Genomic DNA, 18,827 nt, shown 5'->3' on the forward strand with positions numbered 1-18,827 from the left:
ATGGTGTTTATGTCATTGCTGGGATCTGAACTCTGGTCCTCATGCTTGCATGTCAAGTGCTTTACCCACTGAGCCATCTCCTCGGCCCCCATGAGATATATTTTTATATTGTATTTGGTAGTATAAGTATTTAGATATAATGTAAAGTATATGAGAGAGAGAGAGAATGTGCAGAAATCATATGCAAACACCATATCATTTTTATATAAGAGACTCGAGCATCTGAGGAATTGGGACTCATGGTGGGGTGTGTGTGGCTGGAACCAATCCCTCTCAGATACCGAAGGACAATTGTAATTATATTTCAAGAACATCTTCCAAAATACAATGTAAAAAAATTTTTTTAACGCATTTACAAACGCCAAAGCAACACTGAAAACAAGCCTTTGTGTATATTATCCTCACGGTAAAAACCAGGCAAATGCTTGCCCCCGGGCTCTTTCTAGTGGTTTAATTAGTCTTAGCTGAGTCTACCGCTCAGAGAGAGTCCCTGAAACTTCACTAGGAACTCCCTCTAAAAAGCGGTCTTCATATTCTGAATTTCATTAGCAAAAATGTTTGTAATTGCCTTCAAAACAAATTTTATGGTTGGAAAGCTTGAAATTGCTGACACTTTTTAATTGATTATTTACTATAAACCAGAATCGTGTGTGTGTGTGTGTGTGTGTGTGTGTGTGTGTGTGTGTGTGTGTGTGTGTACCATGTGCTTAGCCATGCAGGCAGATAAAGAAACCAGAGATTGACACCAAGATATCTCCTTTAGTTTCCTCGCCAACTTATTTTGTTGAGATGGTTTCTCCCTGACTGTGGAGCCGATTAGGGCTCAATTGACAGCCTGTTTCTACCCTCTTTTGCTAAGGGTAGGGATGTGCTGCCGTCTAACCACCATTTAAGTGGTTTCTGGGAAGCCAAACTCAGGTCCTCATCCTTGCACATTGAGTACTTTACTCAACTGAGCCATCTCAGGCCAGACCACACTATTTTTAGTTGGTGCTGTATTGTTTATGGATATTAAGACATCTGGTAAGCTTAGTGTAAGTTCTACTCACTGGAAAGCAGCCTCAGTTTTTAAAATAAAAACATCACACACCAAAACTAACCAGACCAAATGTCTGATGTGATGTTTTTATTTGTTTGTAAGATTCCTCACTTTAAAGTTTATAAAAATGTCAAAAATAAAAAATACTAGTGTAAATATTTGTCTCAGGTATTGACACATGGAAACTGTTTTCTTGCCTCCAGCCAGAGCACCATTCAACATATTTTTTAAAAGATTTATTTGTTTTTATTTTATATATACAACTCTTTTGTCTGCATATATGTCTGTCCACCGCATGCATGCCTGGTACCCTTGGAGGTCAAATGGATCTCCAAGATCCAGTGGTCAAGAGGGCAATGGATCCACTCAAACTGGAGTTATAGATGGTTGTGAGCTGCCATATAGGTGCTGGGAATAGGACCCAGGTAGTCTGTAAGAACAGCTAGTGCTCATAATGGCTGAGATATCTCTCCAGCTCAATGGCTTTAATAAAAGAAAACAGAACTTTAACAAAATGTTATCTTTATTTAGGGATCTTTTGAATATGTGTTAATTGTTGGAGTTAAAACCAAGCACCCTACGCATGCTGGTCAAGTACTCTACTATTGAGCTACACCCTGGTCCTTTTTATTTGTATGTTTATTTTATCTTTTAAGACCCAATCTCATTCAGTTGACTAATCAGGGCTTGAACTTATGATCCTCCCGCCCCAGCTTCTTGAGCAGCTGTGGTTATAGGCACGTACTCCCCTGTCCATCCCTGAATACCCTTTGCATTCATTCCGTGTATATTTTATAAGCTAACAGACAAGTCCTTAGCTGAGGGTGTGATGCTCAGTCAACGTCCTCCCACTTCATTTCAGTGTACACCCAGATCTAGTATTGATTTTTTTTTTTTTTTGCAAGAAAAGGAATAGTAGAGGATGGCCCCACCACAAGCCTAGAGAGTCCTCATCATATGATCACAAAATGTCCATGTAATTCTTTTAAACATTTATTTAAGCAACCCCTACATTCTCATGACATAAAGAGTATGGATTGTTACAGGGGCCTAATGGGAAATATAAACAATCTTCTCATAAATCTCAGCTCAAATCTGTCGTAAGAGCTCTACTCTCTTCTGGATATGGATTTTGAAAACAACTGTCAAAAAATTGCCAAAACTCTTGAACACATGCAAAAGGATGCAGTATTTGAACCCAACCTGCAACCTGATGATCAGGCTTTTTAACTGGCAGGTTTTGAAGCATTTAAACCACCAACAGCAAAGATTATAACAGTGCATGCATTTTCCCAAGCCCTCCCCAAGCCCTGCCCTCCCCCCAGGCCGCAGAATAAGGGTGATGCTGCATGACCGTCCCAAGAGTCAGTAAGGCACCCTCCGCCCTTCTCTGTCTGCTCCAAACTCAGTTCCGAGGCTGCGAGTTGAACTCCGTACAGATATTCCGGATGATCCTGGGTACGAACTTGTAGAGGTTGTCAAACTCATCCACAAAGAAGGAATGGTCCCTGGCAGGGTGGGTGGCTATTACGTCCAGCTCATCCTGAGCAGCCCATGCGATGCCTATCGCATATGTGATCACCCCTGTGGAGATAAAGATGGCATGAAGCAAATGTCCCCAAGCAAAGGGACTGACAATGACTGTTTTCCCTCTGGGCTCCCCATATCAGGAATGTGCCAAAGAAAATAAATGAGAGAACCTCAGCAACTCTGGCAGATGGTCACCCAGGATGAACTTGGGTACTCCAAGAGACACAGTCCTTATTACAAATTAAGACTGAATCTCAATTTTGGGCACTAAGACAGGAAACCAACCCCTATGCCATTATAGCCCTTAAAAAAAGTCAGTAGCTCCAGTTCTGGAGCATCTAATGCCCTCTTCTGGTCTTCAAGGGCACTGCACATACATGGTGCACAGACACACATCAGGCAAAACATCCATCCATACAAAATAAAAAATAAGTAAACCTTTAAGAGTATATAGACTATTCTAAAAGACAACCCAAATTACACATAGTTACAGAACAACAAAACCAACCATGGTACTGAGGTCTGTGCCCTAGTTTAGGTCTCTAGTGATCACTGACCACTCAATTTCCTTTTTGTCTTTTAGTTTTTAGAGACAAGATTTCATCATGTAGCCTTGACTGCTGCCCTGGACTTGCTATGTAGACCAGGCTAACCTCAAACTCACAGGAGCCTGTCTGCCTCTGCCTCTGGAGTGATGGATTTAAAGCTTGAGCCACCATGTCTGGCCCTTGGTTTATTTTATTGTCACTTGAGGTTTTCATGTCATTTTGTCTTCACGGCACTTTTCAGAACAACAATACACATCTTGTTGCTTGTACAGGACAGGCTTAAGTGTGACTGAGTTTTATAAATATTTATTTAAAAAGTATTTTCCTCTTTCATGCTTTAAAAACTTCCGGTTGGTTTCTTAAGGCTTTTCCGCTTTTTTACTTATTTGCTTATTTATTAGTGAGTATGCACACACACATGCATGTGACAAGCTCACATGTGCTTGTCTGTGAGCAGAGGACAATTGTGTGTTGTTACTTCTCAAGTTCATGTCCTTAGGCTTCCACCACATGTGCTATTACCCATAAGCTCCTAGGAGAGGCATTATAAGAGGGTATGGCCTTGGCCTTGCTGGAGGAGGTGTGCAGCTGGGCAGGCTTTGAAGTTTCAGAAGATCAAGAAAGGCCTAGTGTCTCAATCGTTTCCTACTGCCTGTGAACCAAGATGCAGACTTCTCCAGCACCATGTCTGCTTGTGTGCCACCATGCTTCCTGCCATGATGATGGACTAAATTTAATCCCAGCACTCAGGAGGCAGAGGTAGGCAGATCCGCTGTGAGTTCCAGGCCAGGCTGGTCTATAAAGTGAGTCTAGGACAACCAAGGCTACACAGAGAAACCCTGTCTCAAAAAACAAAACAAAACAAAACAAACAAAAAAAGAGTTGCTGTGGTCATGGTGTCTCTTCACAGCAATGGAAACCCTAACTAAGATGGGAGTCATTGACAAAAATTGTTCATTTATATGTGCTGACATGTGCTTATAATCCCAGCACTCAGGAGGCTGAGTCAGGAGGATGTAGTGTCTGAGATTAGCCTGAGTCATATAGAAAAAAAAATGCTTCCCTGGGGGAGAGAAAACAAAACAAAGATCAAAACATATATGAGCATTCACCTCCAATATTTACATCTCTTTAAAAGCACTATTATTCTATAAAAGGCACAAACATAATTTGGAGTCAATAAAGCTAGACCTTTGACATCTTTCATAAAACAACAAATTAACTCCCCCCTTGCTGTTTTTGCCCATGTAGAAGGAACTTTAGGCAACAGGGGTAAAAGGTAAGGGCTGCTGTCCCATGCTTGCAGGCTCTGGTACCTGAGGAATGTGTGAGGAACCACTAAGCAGAATCCTTTTGATTCTGTGTCCTCTTCTCAAAAACACCTCTGCTGTTTCTCCCTACTGTTTTCCCTGTGCTTGTGAACATTAAAAAAAAACCCTATTTATGTGTATGAGTGTTTTGTCTACATGTATATAAGTGCATATATGCATGTGGGGTGCACACAGAGATCAGAAGAGAGTACCAAGTCCCCTGGAACTGAACTTTCAGATGGTTGTGAGTCACCATGTGATGCTGGGCACTGAAACTGGGTCCTCTGCAAGAACAGCAGGAGTGCCTAACCACTGAGCCACCTATCCATCTCTCTGTGAATATTTTCTAAAGTATAGACAGACCCAACACATAAAAAAGGCAGTTCTTCCCTATCCACCAAGGACACTGGCCCTCTACTCCTTCAAGAAATGCATCTTTGCCCATGTTTATAGCAGGAGTGCTCACCCCTCTGGTAGGCAGCCATGGCTGGGATCCGTATGTCATCATAGGACCTGCCGTCAGTGATGAGGATCATCACCTTCCTCTTATTCGGTTTGGATTTCTTAAAGAGTTGTTCAAGGGCGTACTGGATGGCAGCCCCTGTGCTGGTGCCTCCACTCCAGTACCCTACCCTCCTGATGGCACTAAGGATGTCATTTTTGCTGTTGTACTTGTCGAACCCAAATTCCAGCCGCTGCTCATAGGTGTACTGCACAGCCCCGATGCGCGTATCGGTGTCTGAGATCTCAAACTCCTTGCTGAGGTTGGCCACGAACTGCAGGACTGTGCGGAAGTTGCTTGTCCCGACGCTGCTCGAGCCGTCAATGACAAAGCCGATGTCGGCTGAGTTTAAGCAGGTCTTGCTGCAGGCCAGGCGGTCTGAGTCACAGACCCGCTTCACTAGGGGCTGCAAGATCTTGTGAAGGCTGAACCAGCTCTGCACGTTGAAGGAGTAGAAGCCGTTTGTCCTGCACACTGCCTGGAAGAGAGAAAGGAAAGAGAAAGGCAAGATGCTGCCCGGACCTGGGGTCAAGTCCTTCAGCCTGCAACCAAGACCCTTCGCCACCTTGCAGGCTTTTCGAGGTCATGCTTCCTGTATTAGACTTTGGAGTGCGCTCTCTCTATTCCAGTTTCCTGGCTGGGTACCACTGAGGTCAAGACCCAGCCAGTAACATCTGGACTCACTCCTGCCCCTCTCAGCTGCGTCCCTACCTTAGTGGAAAATAGTTCGATGAGCAAATCCACAGTTTGATATGTTTTTGTTGACTTTAGCTTCATGTTTATACCTCTGCTGGCCAGTCAACTGAATTGTACCAGCCAGAAGAGTGGCATTTGTGGGTACCAGCCATCCTAGGGGAGGGCTAAAGAAAGCTATTGCTGTGGTACACAAGCAGGGATGTTTCCAAGGCAGCCCTGTACTCTGTTGGAAGGGATTCACAGTTGCTCAGTGGCCACATGTGATGGAGTGACACTAGATGCTCTTACAGTCTCTTATTTGGTTCCCACTCTCGTTCTGCAATATGGATCCCTCATCAAGGGACAAGGGGACAGCTGTGAAGGGACATCTCTGAGTTCCTGAGATTGGAACATTGGTTTTATTTGCCATTGAACTCCAAGCTCTGCCTGCCGCACAACCTGCCTCCAGGCAAATGAGTGTTGTTTTTTGTTCGTTTGTCTGTTTGTTTTGTTTTTGGTTTTTTGTCTGTGCCCAAGCTTGTTCCAGAAAAAAAAAAAAAAAATGAAGGGAACAGCAAATAAACTCTGAGCAAGTTGGTTAGTATGTTCTTAGAAGTGACTGGGCTCGTGTCCTGAAAGTTGGTCATCAATCGGTCCTACTGGCCTCTGGGGATCTGGCAGGCTTCATGACTACAAAGGAACTTGTATTTTAAACAAGAAGTAACTTAAGTTTTTCCTAGGAAATATATTCTTTTATTGATTTATAAAAATCTAAATGGGGTTTGTGAAACTTTCCACAGCCTAGGTGGATGAATGCTGGGGCAGAGCTGAGTCCTGGCGAGTGGATGGAGAGGAGGTGTCCCACCAGACTGCCTGTGTAAAGTCATGGCAGGAGACAGTGATGGCGCTGGCTGCGGAAGGGAGACTGGTTTGGCTGGAACACACTGTGTGAGTGGAGGTCACAGCTGGATGACCAGGAAGGAGATTGGGGCCTCATTTCAGGGTGCCTCATCTACAACAGGTAATGGTGAAGGGTTTGGAACAAGGACCCCAAGAGGCCTGGCAGGGTGCCTCAGAGTAAACTGGGGAGACTCAAAAGGGGGATGGACACATCTTAGGCCTGGGGTGGGGGTTTAGGACTGGATAACAGCAGAAGGTGAGAGCTGTGGTGTGGGTATCCGGGAGTAATTCTGGGATGCCACCGCCATTGTGCCATCCAGGGGTATCATAGGGACGTGACCATTCTGATCCGGGAAGTATTGACTTCCTTTGTTTGTCAGATGGATTCACTGTGTGTTTGTGTGTGTGTGTGTGTGTGTGTGTATGTATGTGTGTGTGTGTGTGTGTGTGTGTGTGTGTGTGTGTGTGTGTGTGAAGTCTACGTGGCTGTTTGGTTGGGGTCCCCTAGTGCTGTGAGAGGAGCAAGGTAGGATTAAGTGAGACTCAAGACACTGCTCTTACAAGCTGCTGGCTGTGCAAGGAAAATAAAGTTTGGCTTTGAAAGGGCAGCTCCAGGTTCCCCCCATGAATGGCCCCACTGCCTACTCATGAGGCTTATGCACATTGGAAGGCCCTAGAGACGAGCTCGGAGGTCATCTGAACTTTTCAGAGCACAGAAGCTCCTGCCCTCGAGTGGGTCCCTAGATAGTTACTAACCTTGCTGGCAAAGTTGGGCTCCATCACATACTGCTTCTCGCTTTCAGCAGCCCCTTCGACAGTGATGAAGAAGACATTGATCCCCGACTCCCTTGCAACTCGTGACACCTCTTCTACTTTGTCTGTGGGCCAGCCATCCACCATGACTACGGCGACATTGGGAGCACCACCCCTGTTTCCATTTGCTTTGGAAAAGAAGTTCTTGGTTACGAAGGAAATGGCACGGCCTGGAAGAAAAAGAAAATTTGTGCTTGGAATGGTAGTAGTGACTATAAATATAGGAACAGATCTCAGCGGCACAGAGAGGTCTAGAAAAGATTAGTTCCCTCTACAGTTGATCTATCATCTGTCTGTCTGTCTGTCTGTCTATTTATCTATCTATTTATCTCTATATACATGTTACACACACACACACACACACACACACACACATGACCTAGAGTTGCAACGGTCTGCTCTAGCCAAGTATCACAGTTTAGTCAAGTCTCGAGGAACAATGGTGTCTCTGCCATGCTTTCCTCATGTGTGAATTTCACACTGTGCAAAGGTCTCTGGACATTTTCAACGAGCTCAAGCCACTGCCCCAGTTTCCCAGAACTGTCCTAGTTTTATCATTGGGCATGTCGTCTTGGGCATAATGAGATAGCTGGCTGCTTTTCAGTTAACATGGCTGCATATAGCATGGCTCATAACTTAGAAGCTATGGGTCCTACGTGTGTGTGTGTGTGTGTGTGTGTGTGTGTGTGTGTGTGTGTGTGTGTGTGTGTGTCCTGAAGGGAGTTTTTGTTTATATGACTATATATAGAGTTTCTAGGAGATTCCCATATGGTTTCTCATTTCAGTAACAGTTCAAATAACCTTGTTTGGACTTTAGAACGAACACAACTTCACTGAGTGCTCTTCTGGCTTTGGTCATCCTGGCTCCCCTGACTGTCTTACCTGTCTTACCTGTCAATTGAAAGCAACAGGTGGTTACGTTCAAAGCTGCTTAAGAAATATGTTAGACAACCCATGCCAACTGGCTACAAAGACCCCGTTGTTAAGGGCAAGCATGGCTGTTGAACACTCAAGGCTCAAAGCGCCCAGCAGTCTCCTCCAGCACAGGATTGAGCACCCGCAGTGCGTAAGTTGTAGGAAGCCATAAAATTTGATGCTGACTCCATCCAATCTTAAATATAGAGGCCGAAGGGAATCAGAGCTTAACAGACATTCCATCCACCTGAAACAAGAGGCTGGATCTGAAAGCTGCGTTGCCTGTGGTCCATGGTGCCTACACTTCCAGCTTCATCTAAGTTGATGCATTTGATGCAAAGCAAGGTAGGGGCTGTGACTTCATTTCTGTGGTTTCTGCTGATGAGACTGTGGTGTATTTGGATCTTGGCACTGGGTATGTTTGGTGGCTTTGATGGTGTTGAGGTGATAAGGGTGGAGTTTGCTTTTTTAAAATATGAGAATGATGCTAGAGCTGTGAGCTGTCATGGCTGCCTCTGGCTGGAGCAGCTTCCTGAAAAGGCCTTGTTGACAGAACTTGGAAATTGATGTTCTGATCTTGGATGAAGTAACAGCCCTCTCACTGTCCCTTGTTCAGCATGGTACCTTGATAAGTCGTTCTGAACACTCGAACTACAGTGTGCTTCTTCATCCCTTCCTGTGCTCCTTCTTAGATCAGAACCCCATGTGCCTCAGTCAGTTACCTAGATCATGTTTTCCAGGGACTCCTGAGAACACATCGCCCTGAAGATGTGTGCCAACTGGGTAAGGACCCCTCTCTGACGTTGTCATCAGGGGATAACCAAGCTTTCTCATTGAAGCTTTGCTTGTGTAAGTGATAAATTGGAGACACGTATGCAATCCCTTCCATCTTGCTTATGATGCAGGTAATGTGTATTTACACACATGGATATGGTGACTTGGCGTGTGGTTATTTAGCAGTGCACTGCAGCAAAGGAGTCTGCATTTGCCAGATGCTGATGCTCTGGTCACTAGAGAGATATGAGAGGCGGGAACTAATTATTCAGACTTGTTATAACTCTAAGGATGCTTGGAGAAAGTTAGTCCTGCTTGCTGCTTCACTTTGCACAAGCCACTGTAGCTCGCATCTCAATTCCTGTGGCCTCTAAGGGGTGGAAGGCTCCCTAAAGCACAACCAGCCCCCCTCCCCTCTCTGACACACACACACACACACACACACACACACACACACACACACACACACACAGAGTCCCTCTTGTCCAGCCTCCTCTGGGTGAACAGGTAAAATGGAATTTCTGGAGCTGTCCAACTGAGAACTAGACCTTGGGCTCGTAGTGGCACCCACCCCTCCTCAGGTTCAGACAGCACAGGAGACTCATCTTCCAGCACAGGACTCTCCTCTCTGGGCAAAGTCACAACTACAACTTTGATGGGAACTAGACCCCCCCCCCTGGCCCCCTGAGGGAGCTCCTTAGTGGAACTGATGATAGAATTTAGTGCTAGCCAATTGGTGGCTTACAGGTCAACCATGAAGTAGTCACAACAGCTTTCCTGCTAGGCCTGAGGAATGTGGCTGCAACCCAGGGAACCGAATGGGTAGGAGCTCTGAGGTGCAACCTTTCTGACTGTTCTTGTGCCTGAGCCATGGGAATACATTAGAAAAGATACAGAGGTTGTGTGTCATTTCTTGATGAATTGTTTTTTTCCTTCTCCTCAAATATAGAATATTATAAGGCAGCCACATAGAAGGTGTACCATGGCAACAAGGTGGAATTACCTGAATCTGGGTCACATACCTACATTAGACAGGCCTCCTCGCTGGGTAATTTTCTCTATAGCTGTCTTTAGATCCTGAGAAGTCATGTGAGCTTTGAGGTTAAACTGGGTAGCAGGGTTGTCTCTAAAGAGAACAAGAAATCAAAGTCAGCTAGAAAGTTATTCCCTCCAGAGGAGGGTAGACATCATGGTTGACTCCTTCATATACAAATGGAACGGATGCTGTGACAAGGCCTGAGGCTGTGTTCATGCACTGTTCCTCAGGGGGCATGATGATGCTGAGACAGAGAGGCTGAGGTTCTCAACAGCGAGCACAGGGGCAGCAGGCTGCTTGGGACAGGGCTGGAAGGTGTGAGTTCTGCTTTTGACTGGGCCGTGTCATAGCTGTGTAATCTTTTTGTTTCTTCTTTGAGCGTGGAGAAAAGTTCTCTTTAGTCATTTTCTCAGTAATGGAATTTCCTTTTCTTTGATTGATTTTTGTTGTTTGACAAATCTTACACGTAAATGTGCATATGATGTGTTTGGCTACCCTTCCCTCTCTACCTGCCTCTTTTTTTCTCATCGCCACCCACACCCCCTGTTCAATCTATACTGCTCCATTTCCCAAACTTATGACTTTTGGGTTGGCTTTGCGATCCATTTGGTTCAAGTAGGGACACTGTGTGACCATTGGAAGTGTCTACTGGCTTGGTGGGGTCATCGGAGAGTACAGAAGTCAAGACAATGCTTTCTCCAGTCTAGCTGTGCAATCTGGAGCAGTCATTTAAATCTTTGGATTCCAGCTTCCTTACAGAGATCAATGCATCATCATAATGATCTCACTGGTAATGTCCAGTGGGATTCTATCACAGCAAGAGGACCAGTGAGCACTCAGTGTCTCTGGATTGCCTAGCCCTCTGCAGTAAGGGCCTCACCTGTTAGCCAATCCATGGGTGACCAGAGAGGCTCATCTGTTAGCCATGCCCTGCATGCCACGCCCCCCCCCACCCCAGCACTGGAACCAACAACGAATAGTGGTGCTAGGAAGACCACTATACCCGTCTCATCTTCTGACCTGCAAGTAGGTGACACGACTGAAATCTCACCAGAAGGTTAATGTCATCTCCGTGAAGGCAGAAAAAAGACAGCTCGAGCAGATCTGGAGTGAGTTAAGTGGTGAGAAAGGATAAAGACCCCTCTCTAGAGATGAGTATGTGCGCGCGTGGGAGCAACGAGAACAGGCTTGGAGCTAACTGTCAAGCAGAGGGTGTGGAGGAGGACCAGAGGGGTGAAGTTTCTGCCAGGTATGTGTGCACCATCAGTCACGGTGCCAGCAAGGAGAGTGATGAGATCATGTGGCTGGGGGCACTGACACGCAACCCTAGGCAGAGCAGACACCCTAGGAGCAAGCACATCCTGTGCAGCCACACAGGGCTGCGTGCTCCAAAAGAGCCCTCACTTGGTTCAAAGAAGCTGTCATCTTGAAACTCTTAGCTTCTGAACCAGGGAGCCTGCACACTACAGAGCCAGTACAGGCCGTGGGACCAAGTCCTCAAGAGATGGGGAGTCTTAAAAGCTTTCCCACCAACACCAGAAACCCAGCACTGGGCAGCTGCTCAGACAGCTGGGGCTGAGGACTCTGAGGTGTCTGCAGTGTGTTCTTAGCATGTCCTTGGGTCTCCGGTGTGGTCCACAGGGACCCAGTCATCAGGACTTCAGGCAGGATGCTTTCTCTTCCTCTCTCCCACCTCTCTTCCTTCCCATTTCCAGCTTTCCTCCCTGCCTCAAGCTGATCTTAGCTAGGGCCAGAATGTGTGCTAATCCAAGTGGCAGATGACAGCCATCTGAAGGGCCCTTTACTCTCAGAGATGTTCAGTGAGTGCTGGTTTCACTTCCAGCCACTGACCTCCAGCCCTGTGCTTATTCACATAAGCCCCATGTCCCTACCATCATGTCCCAGCCATTCTGCTCACTTTAACTGTTTTATTCCCGAGTCTCTTATGAAATCCTATTAGCAGAGGACCCTCCCTTCTGCTCTAACTCTGCCTGTCACACTGCTCTGTTCGAAATTCTTGGGGTTGGGGGGCTCTGGGTGTAGAGCAGTGGTGGAGACTGTGCTCAGCAGGTACAAAGCCCGGGGTTTGATTCACAGCATCAAAGGTAGCTCATGCCTGGTTAGTATGTGGTAAATGAGTGAGTGAGTGAGTGAGTGAGTGAGTGAGTGAGTGAGTGAGTGCAGCTGCCTGCTGTGGTTTGGATATTGTTTTGAGGTCACATGTTGTAAGCTTAATCCCTAGGGTGGCAGTGGTAAGAGGTCCTAAGACCTTATGAGTGCAGGCCCTGGTGAGACATGCTGAGGTCACTTGGGGAACAGCACTTGGAGGGATTGTGGCAACTGTGGTAGGAGCCTTGAGCACCTATGAGTCATTACGAGAGTCAAGTTGAACTTTAAATTGCTCTCTGGCAATCTGACTGACAAGGTGATGTCCCTTTGTACTCTTGCTATCTTCCAGGAGATCCTACCAGACCTGAGTTGGTGCTGGTTCCCTGCTCTTGAATCCCAGAATGTGAGATAGTTCCTTCAAAGGTTAGCCGTTTTATCATGCGAAGAAAAATGTACTTCCGTTGCTAGACTTCATAGTTGGGCTTTCAAACCATTCATGATTTAATCACAACATACCAATGAACTCTCCTTCCTCTTTTCATTCATTCATTCATTTTGGATATCCTAGTCAAATACTGAGTAATCTTTTCCAGGTTTCTATTTTTGCATCTGCATTCTTCCTCCACTGACTCAACTCTCTCTAACTTGTAGCATATCACACAGTGCATGGCGCATAGAGGTCCTCAATGAAAACCACCAAAGAAGCAGCATTCCTTGTCCCATTTCTGAACATCTCTGCTCTGGGTTTGCTCGGGGCTCCATTGTGCACATCCTCCTCAGCTTGTCAGTCGTGGTCAGGTGTACTTGTAATGGCTTCCACACATCTCCATCAGAAGGAAGGTACCTCAGTTTTGATAGTTCCCAAACTGAAGACATTTCTTCTTCTGGTTTGCTCTGCCTAACTCTGCTCCTATTCTGGACTCCTTGACTCACCGAGCCACCTAGCAGCTAGCGTTCTCCTCACCAAATGCTGCATCCCACCCATCTCGCACCCGTCCCTCATGGCTCTTCCCATCCTGTCTAGCCTCCTCTCAACACGTGTCTCTCATCCATGGCGCTATTAGAAGGTAGTAAAAACCTGAGGCAGTGGGAGGAACTGGATCACTGCCCTTGAAGGAAGTGTGATACATAAAACAGTAGCTAAAAATGCCAAACATTTCCTCATAGGGGTGTGATGTGACTTAAACTTCTTTGACTTTTTATCTCACAGGAATGTAGTACACGGGGCTCTTGTTTTTCTCCTCTGTGGTGGAGGCACACTGCTGTACACATACTGTGATAACTCTAATTGTCAACTTGATACAACCTACAAAAACCCAGGAAGAGAGTCTCAGCAAAGGACTGTCTGTAGCAGCTCAGCCTGTGAGTATGTCTATGTGGGATGGTGTCGGTTGCCTTAACTTATGTGGGAAGGAAGGCCAGCCGAACAGTGAACGGCATCATTCCCGGGCTTGGGGCTCTGAACCTTACAGAAGTGGGGAAGGTTAACTGAGTTCGGCCTGCTTTCATCTCTTCTCTCTCTCCTTTTAGATGTGATGAGCTTTCCTGAACTCTTGCCTTGATTTCTCCTCAATATTGTGCTAATATATCCAGGAACTGTGACCTAAAATAAATCCTTTTTTCCTAAACTGCTTTTTGTCAGGGCATTTTATCACAGTGATAGAAATGAAACTAGAATAAGTGCCATCCACAGAATCAAATCCCATCCCTAACCCCCCCCCCTTTTTTTTTGTCTTGTTTTCAGACAGCATCTCATTATGTAGCTCTGCCTGAAACTCTGTAGACCAGGCTGGCCTTGAACTCACAGAGATCCACCTGCCTCTGCCTTCCAAAGTTTGTGATTAAAGGTGTGCGCCACCACGCCTAGCCTGTTGTTTGCTTTTTAATCAGCTCTTATCTCATAAGTCCATAAGTTCACACTTGTTCCTGTCTATTTCACATCTTCATCACACTGTAGATGTTTCTCTAGAGCTTTCTGGAGTACACTCACCTCCAGATCAGCACACTTCCTCTCCTTTTCTGAAAGGACCAAAGTGTTGATTCATGAACATTGAGTCCACAACCCAATAGCACAGTAACTCACGGCCAGCTGTGCTTACCTGCAGGTGACTCATGCCCACCCGTGCTCACCTGAAATTGTGCTTTCTTTCACTTTTAAAATAGTGGTCATCAAAGAATGCATGTGTCCATGCAGGCACTCATGCGCATGCATGCACACACACACACACACACACACACACACACACACACACAGAGAGAGAGAGAGAGAGAGAGAGAGAGAGAGAGAGAGAGAGAGAGAGAACAGTATGTTAAACTATTAAAATGACTCTATGAAAGAGCCAAAGAGCCAAGACAGTGAGCCCAAGTGTTACCTCGTTCAACTGTGTTTAGTCAGGTAACTAAATATTTTTCCCCACTTCAGCATTTTACCAGGAATTATTGTGAACACCTACTAATGTGATATTAAAATGAATGTGCATTTTAGTGAGTAAGTCACTCTGCAGATAAGTAGATGCACACCTCCTGAGGCATCCATGACGGGAGGCAAGGCCTGTGTCTTCTTCCTTAGCTTATTCTCTGTGCAGTGGAGCACTCCGCCTCAGAGCTCCAGCCCAGCCTCCACCTGCATGCATCGCATCACACATCCACACATCACACACTGTCCAGCTCTCTTCATACACTTGATAGAAAAGGTGCTTTTCATTTTTTAAATGCCATTTCTTTAAAAAAAAAAATAGTGCCCCCTTAACTAGACTGTGAAGTCCTAAATAGAAGAAACTCTATCACATAGATTTATTCTTTTAGGGGACTAAAAGGTCGGACCTGGAACCTCTGAATCCCTTCCCAGTGTCTGAATTGATGGTGATTATGATTATGGCCAAAGACATGGAACTCATCTACCAATGGTCCCCCTGGAAAATATAATCAGATCACTTAGATGAATCTTACACCAATATTTCTTTTCAATGGCACAGAACAGAATGTGGTAAACAGTAAGTGCTTACCAAATCTCATTCTGTTTAAACCAAGGGAATGAGTGGGTTGCTAACTTGTAAGCTATGCTAGGTCTTAGGATAGATCTATCCTAGGAGTTGGGATGTACGGGTGTCTTTTTTCTTTTCCAAGATGAATAGGATGACACAGTTGCCTGGTTAATCTTCAGACAGGGCTTCTAGGGGTTAGATGCTGTGTGTCCTGAGTAGTTCAGGTATTCAGAGAGATGGTGTTGACATGGCAGACTCTGTAAGAAAGGTAGGTGGCACGACCCTAGAGGAAGGTACTTATGTAACAGGAGAACCATGTTTGGAAGGAATTGATGCAGGCCGTTAGGGCTGGGTTGGTTCTCACAGGGACGGGCTGTTGTGGGCATCCTGGGACCTCCCCATAGTCCTTGTTCAGAATGTCTCATTTTTACCTCTGCCGCACGTACGGTAGCCCATGCCCCATGTTAACATCCTTCAGAAGCTCCGCCCCATGTTAACATCCTGCACAAGCTCCTCACCAGAGTCAGGCAAAAGCTGGTAGAAACCTCTGTAAATTTGAGCTAAATAAAATTATCTTCCTTATAAAGTAACAGCAGCAGGCACTTAGTTACAAAAGTGGAAATATTTGAATTTTTAATTTTATTATAGGTTCTCATGAAATGAGACTACATTTTTCTGCCTCAGCGGGATCAGAGGTTTACTTTGAAAACAAGAGGAAAAAAATAAAGATGTTTACGGTTTAAGGACAAAACATGAAATTGTCTTACATTTGGAAGAAGAACTAGGCTTAATGCAAAGAAAATTATGTGGAGCCAAGAAGTTTGCTGTGCATAAAAAGGAATAACTTTCATAGCAGCAGATGGCTGCTGGGAGCAGGTTTTGGAAGCAAGGACACCAATCAAGGTGAGTCTGGGTCGTTTCTTTGAAAGACTGGGGAGGTAGGTTGGGTAACAGTGCATCCATACCTCCTTCATAGTAAAACTTACTAGTGGCATTTGTTAAACTGTATGGGTTACTTGATATGTATTTAAGAAGAAAATCAAACACTGGCCTAGAAGTTTCTAAAACAAAGACTCTAGTGATTCATTCTCAGGAAGATTCAGGAGGCCGTGGATTTTGGAGAGCTTCTGTTAAAATCCTAACCCTACTGTTCTGTTGACATCCCGGAGTCTACTGGTCTACCTCTGAACACTTTGAACAAGCGGATGAACCTTTCAAAATAATTTGTTATACAAGTAGAGAAATATTAGCTAATTATATTTCCTCCAGCAAGAACCTTTTAAAAACTATTCCCTCTAAGCAGGCAATGCCTGAAGATTACTATAAACTAATCTATATTTAGCCATTTAATTTTCATTGTAGGCTGAAGTAGGGATGGCGTGGACTTGGCCAATGTGAAGAAGCATGTCTGTGAGATCAGGAAGAGTTTCCGAGGAACGTGTTGGTGGATGTAGGGGAGGTGACAGACTTGCTCATTGAGGGCTCAAATTGAAAACAATTCTGGCTCCAACCCCTCAACAGCTCTGAGATCTGTAGCACTACTGCTAGGCTACTGCCAGCCTTAGTGCATGTGTCCTGGCCCAACCAGCTGAGGGACTTTGCACAACAACTCTTACAAATGGACACTGGCCTTTGATTTCCAAGTTACAGAAAGGGGGGAATAGACTCTTCCAGAATTGATTTTTCATGTAATTATTAGCAATATTTTCCAAATAGAAGAAAATAAACCTGCATTAACCACTCTCTGCTGGAGGAAACAGGATGTTCCATCTGATAACCTGGGAGTCCATCCAGAAGCAACGGGCACACCAGATGTTAATCTGGAACCACACTGGGGGCCTCCCCAGGTGACCACTGGGATGTCTAGGTAGCACAGCTTCCCACATTCACATGGCTCTGGTCATTTTGGTTCATGTTAAGATGAAGTTTTGCTCCTGGAGAGCCAGCACAGGATCTGAGGTTGTATATTTTTAACTCCCTGATGCCGTGGTGACAGTGTGGATCATGCTTTAAGTAGCAGGGTCTTAGTGGACACTTTAAAAATCCAGAAGATCAGCAATGAGGTTGCCAGTGACAAGCAAAGAAAGAATAAAGAAGAAGTCTATGTCCCATATTTGACCACATCCTCTAGATGGGGAGGCCTGGTGGCACTCAGAGGAAGGATAGCAGGCTACCAAGAAGAGACTTGATACCCTCTGAGCATATACAGGGGGAAGAGGTCCCCCTCAGTCACAGTCATAGGGGAGAGGAGCAAGGGGAAAATGGGAGAGAGGAAGGAATGGGCGGATACAAGGGATGGGATAACAATTGAGATGTATTATGAATAAATTAATAAAATATATTTTAAAAATAAAATAAAGAAAACAGCATGGTACTGGCACAGCAACAGGCTGGTTGATCAGTGGAATCGAATCGAAGACCCAGATATGAATCCACACACATATGGTCACTTGATTTTTGACAAAGAAGCCAAATCCATTCAATGGAAAAAGGATAGCATCTTCAACAAATGGTGCTGGTCTAACTGGAGGTCTATGTGTAAAAAAATGAAACTGGACCCATATTTGTCACCTTGCACAAAACTCAAATCCAAGTGGATTAAAGACCTCAACATAAAACCAGAGACACTAAGCCACTTAGAGGAAAAAGTGGGAAAGAGCCTGGATCATATTGGCACAGGAGACAACTTCCTGAACAGAACACCAACGGCCCAGGCCTTAATGTCAACCATTAATAAATGGGACCTCATGAGGCTGAGAAGCTTCTGTAAGGCAGGAGACACTGTCAAGAGAACAAAGTGACAGCCTACAGACTGGGAAAAAATCTTCACCAACCCTACATCTGACAAAGGTCTAATATCCAAAATATATAAAGAACTCAAGAAATTAAACACCACCAAACCGAATAACCCAATTGAGAAATGGGGCTTGGAACTAAACAGAGAATTCTCAACAGAGGAGTATCAAATGGCTGAGAAACACTTAAAGAAATGCTCAACCTCCTTAGTCATCAGGGAAATGCAAATCAAAACAACTCTGAGATTCCATCTTACACCCATCAGAATGGCTAAGATCAAAAATTCAAGCGACACCACATGCTGGCGAGGATGTGGGGAGAGAGGAACACTCCTTCATTGCTGGTGGGAATGCAAACTAGTACAGCCACTTTGGAAATCTATCTGGTGCTATCTCAGAAAAATGGGAATAGGGCTTCCTCAAGACCAAGCTATTCCACTCCTTGGAATATACCCAGAAGATGCTCCAGCACACAACAAGAAAATTTGCTCAACCATGTTCATAGCAGCCTTATTCATAATAGCCAGAACATGGAAACAGCCTAAGTGTCCCTCAGTAGAAGAGTGGATAAAGAAACTGTGGTACATATACACTATGGAATACTACTCAGCTATTAAAAACAAGGAATTCCCGAAATTTGTGGATAAATGGATTGAGCTAGAAATGATCATAATGAGTGAGTTAACCCAGAAGCAGAAAGAATCAAATGGTATATACTCACTTATATCTGCATACTAGCCCAAGGGACATGTCCCACGAAAGCCTTCACTTACCAGGAAACTGGGACAGAGGGGAGGGCATCCTATTGGGACTCTAAATGAGAGACGCATGGGAGAATAGCAAAATAAAAGGATACAGAGGGTCCTAGAAATCTACAAGTGGAACAATATGATAGGC

The 18,827-nt window shown here is 45.0% G+C and overlaps 1 protein-coding gene across 1 annotated transcript in view; it reads right to left on the reverse strand.

Moving 5' to 3' along the window:
- Positions 1–2,381: 2,381 nt before the first annotated feature.
- Vit (vitrin) overlaps positions 2,382–18,827 on the reverse strand; it is a 74,637-nt gene continuing 58,191 nt past the window's right edge. Inside the window, exons 9-12 of the mRNA XM_051153650.1 lie at positions 10,029–10,132; positions 7,261–7,487; positions 4,894–5,407; positions 2,382–2,623 (exon numbers count right to left, since the gene is read on the reverse strand). Of these exons, the coding sequence (XP_051009607.1) occupies positions 2,445–2,623; positions 4,894–5,407; positions 7,261–7,487; positions 10,029–10,132 (1,024 nt within the window). The 3' untranslated portion in view covers positions 2,382–2,444. The remainder of the gene's footprint in view (positions 2,624–4,893; positions 5,408–7,260; positions 7,488–10,028; positions 10,133–18,827) is intronic.

The sequence above is a fragment of the Acomys russatus genome, chromosome 1 (assembly GCF_903995435.1).
Source record: "Acomys russatus chromosome 1, mAcoRus1.1, whole genome shotgun sequence".
Classification (NCBI taxonomy): Eukaryota; Metazoa; Chordata; class Mammalia; order Rodentia; family Muridae; genus Acomys; species Acomys russatus.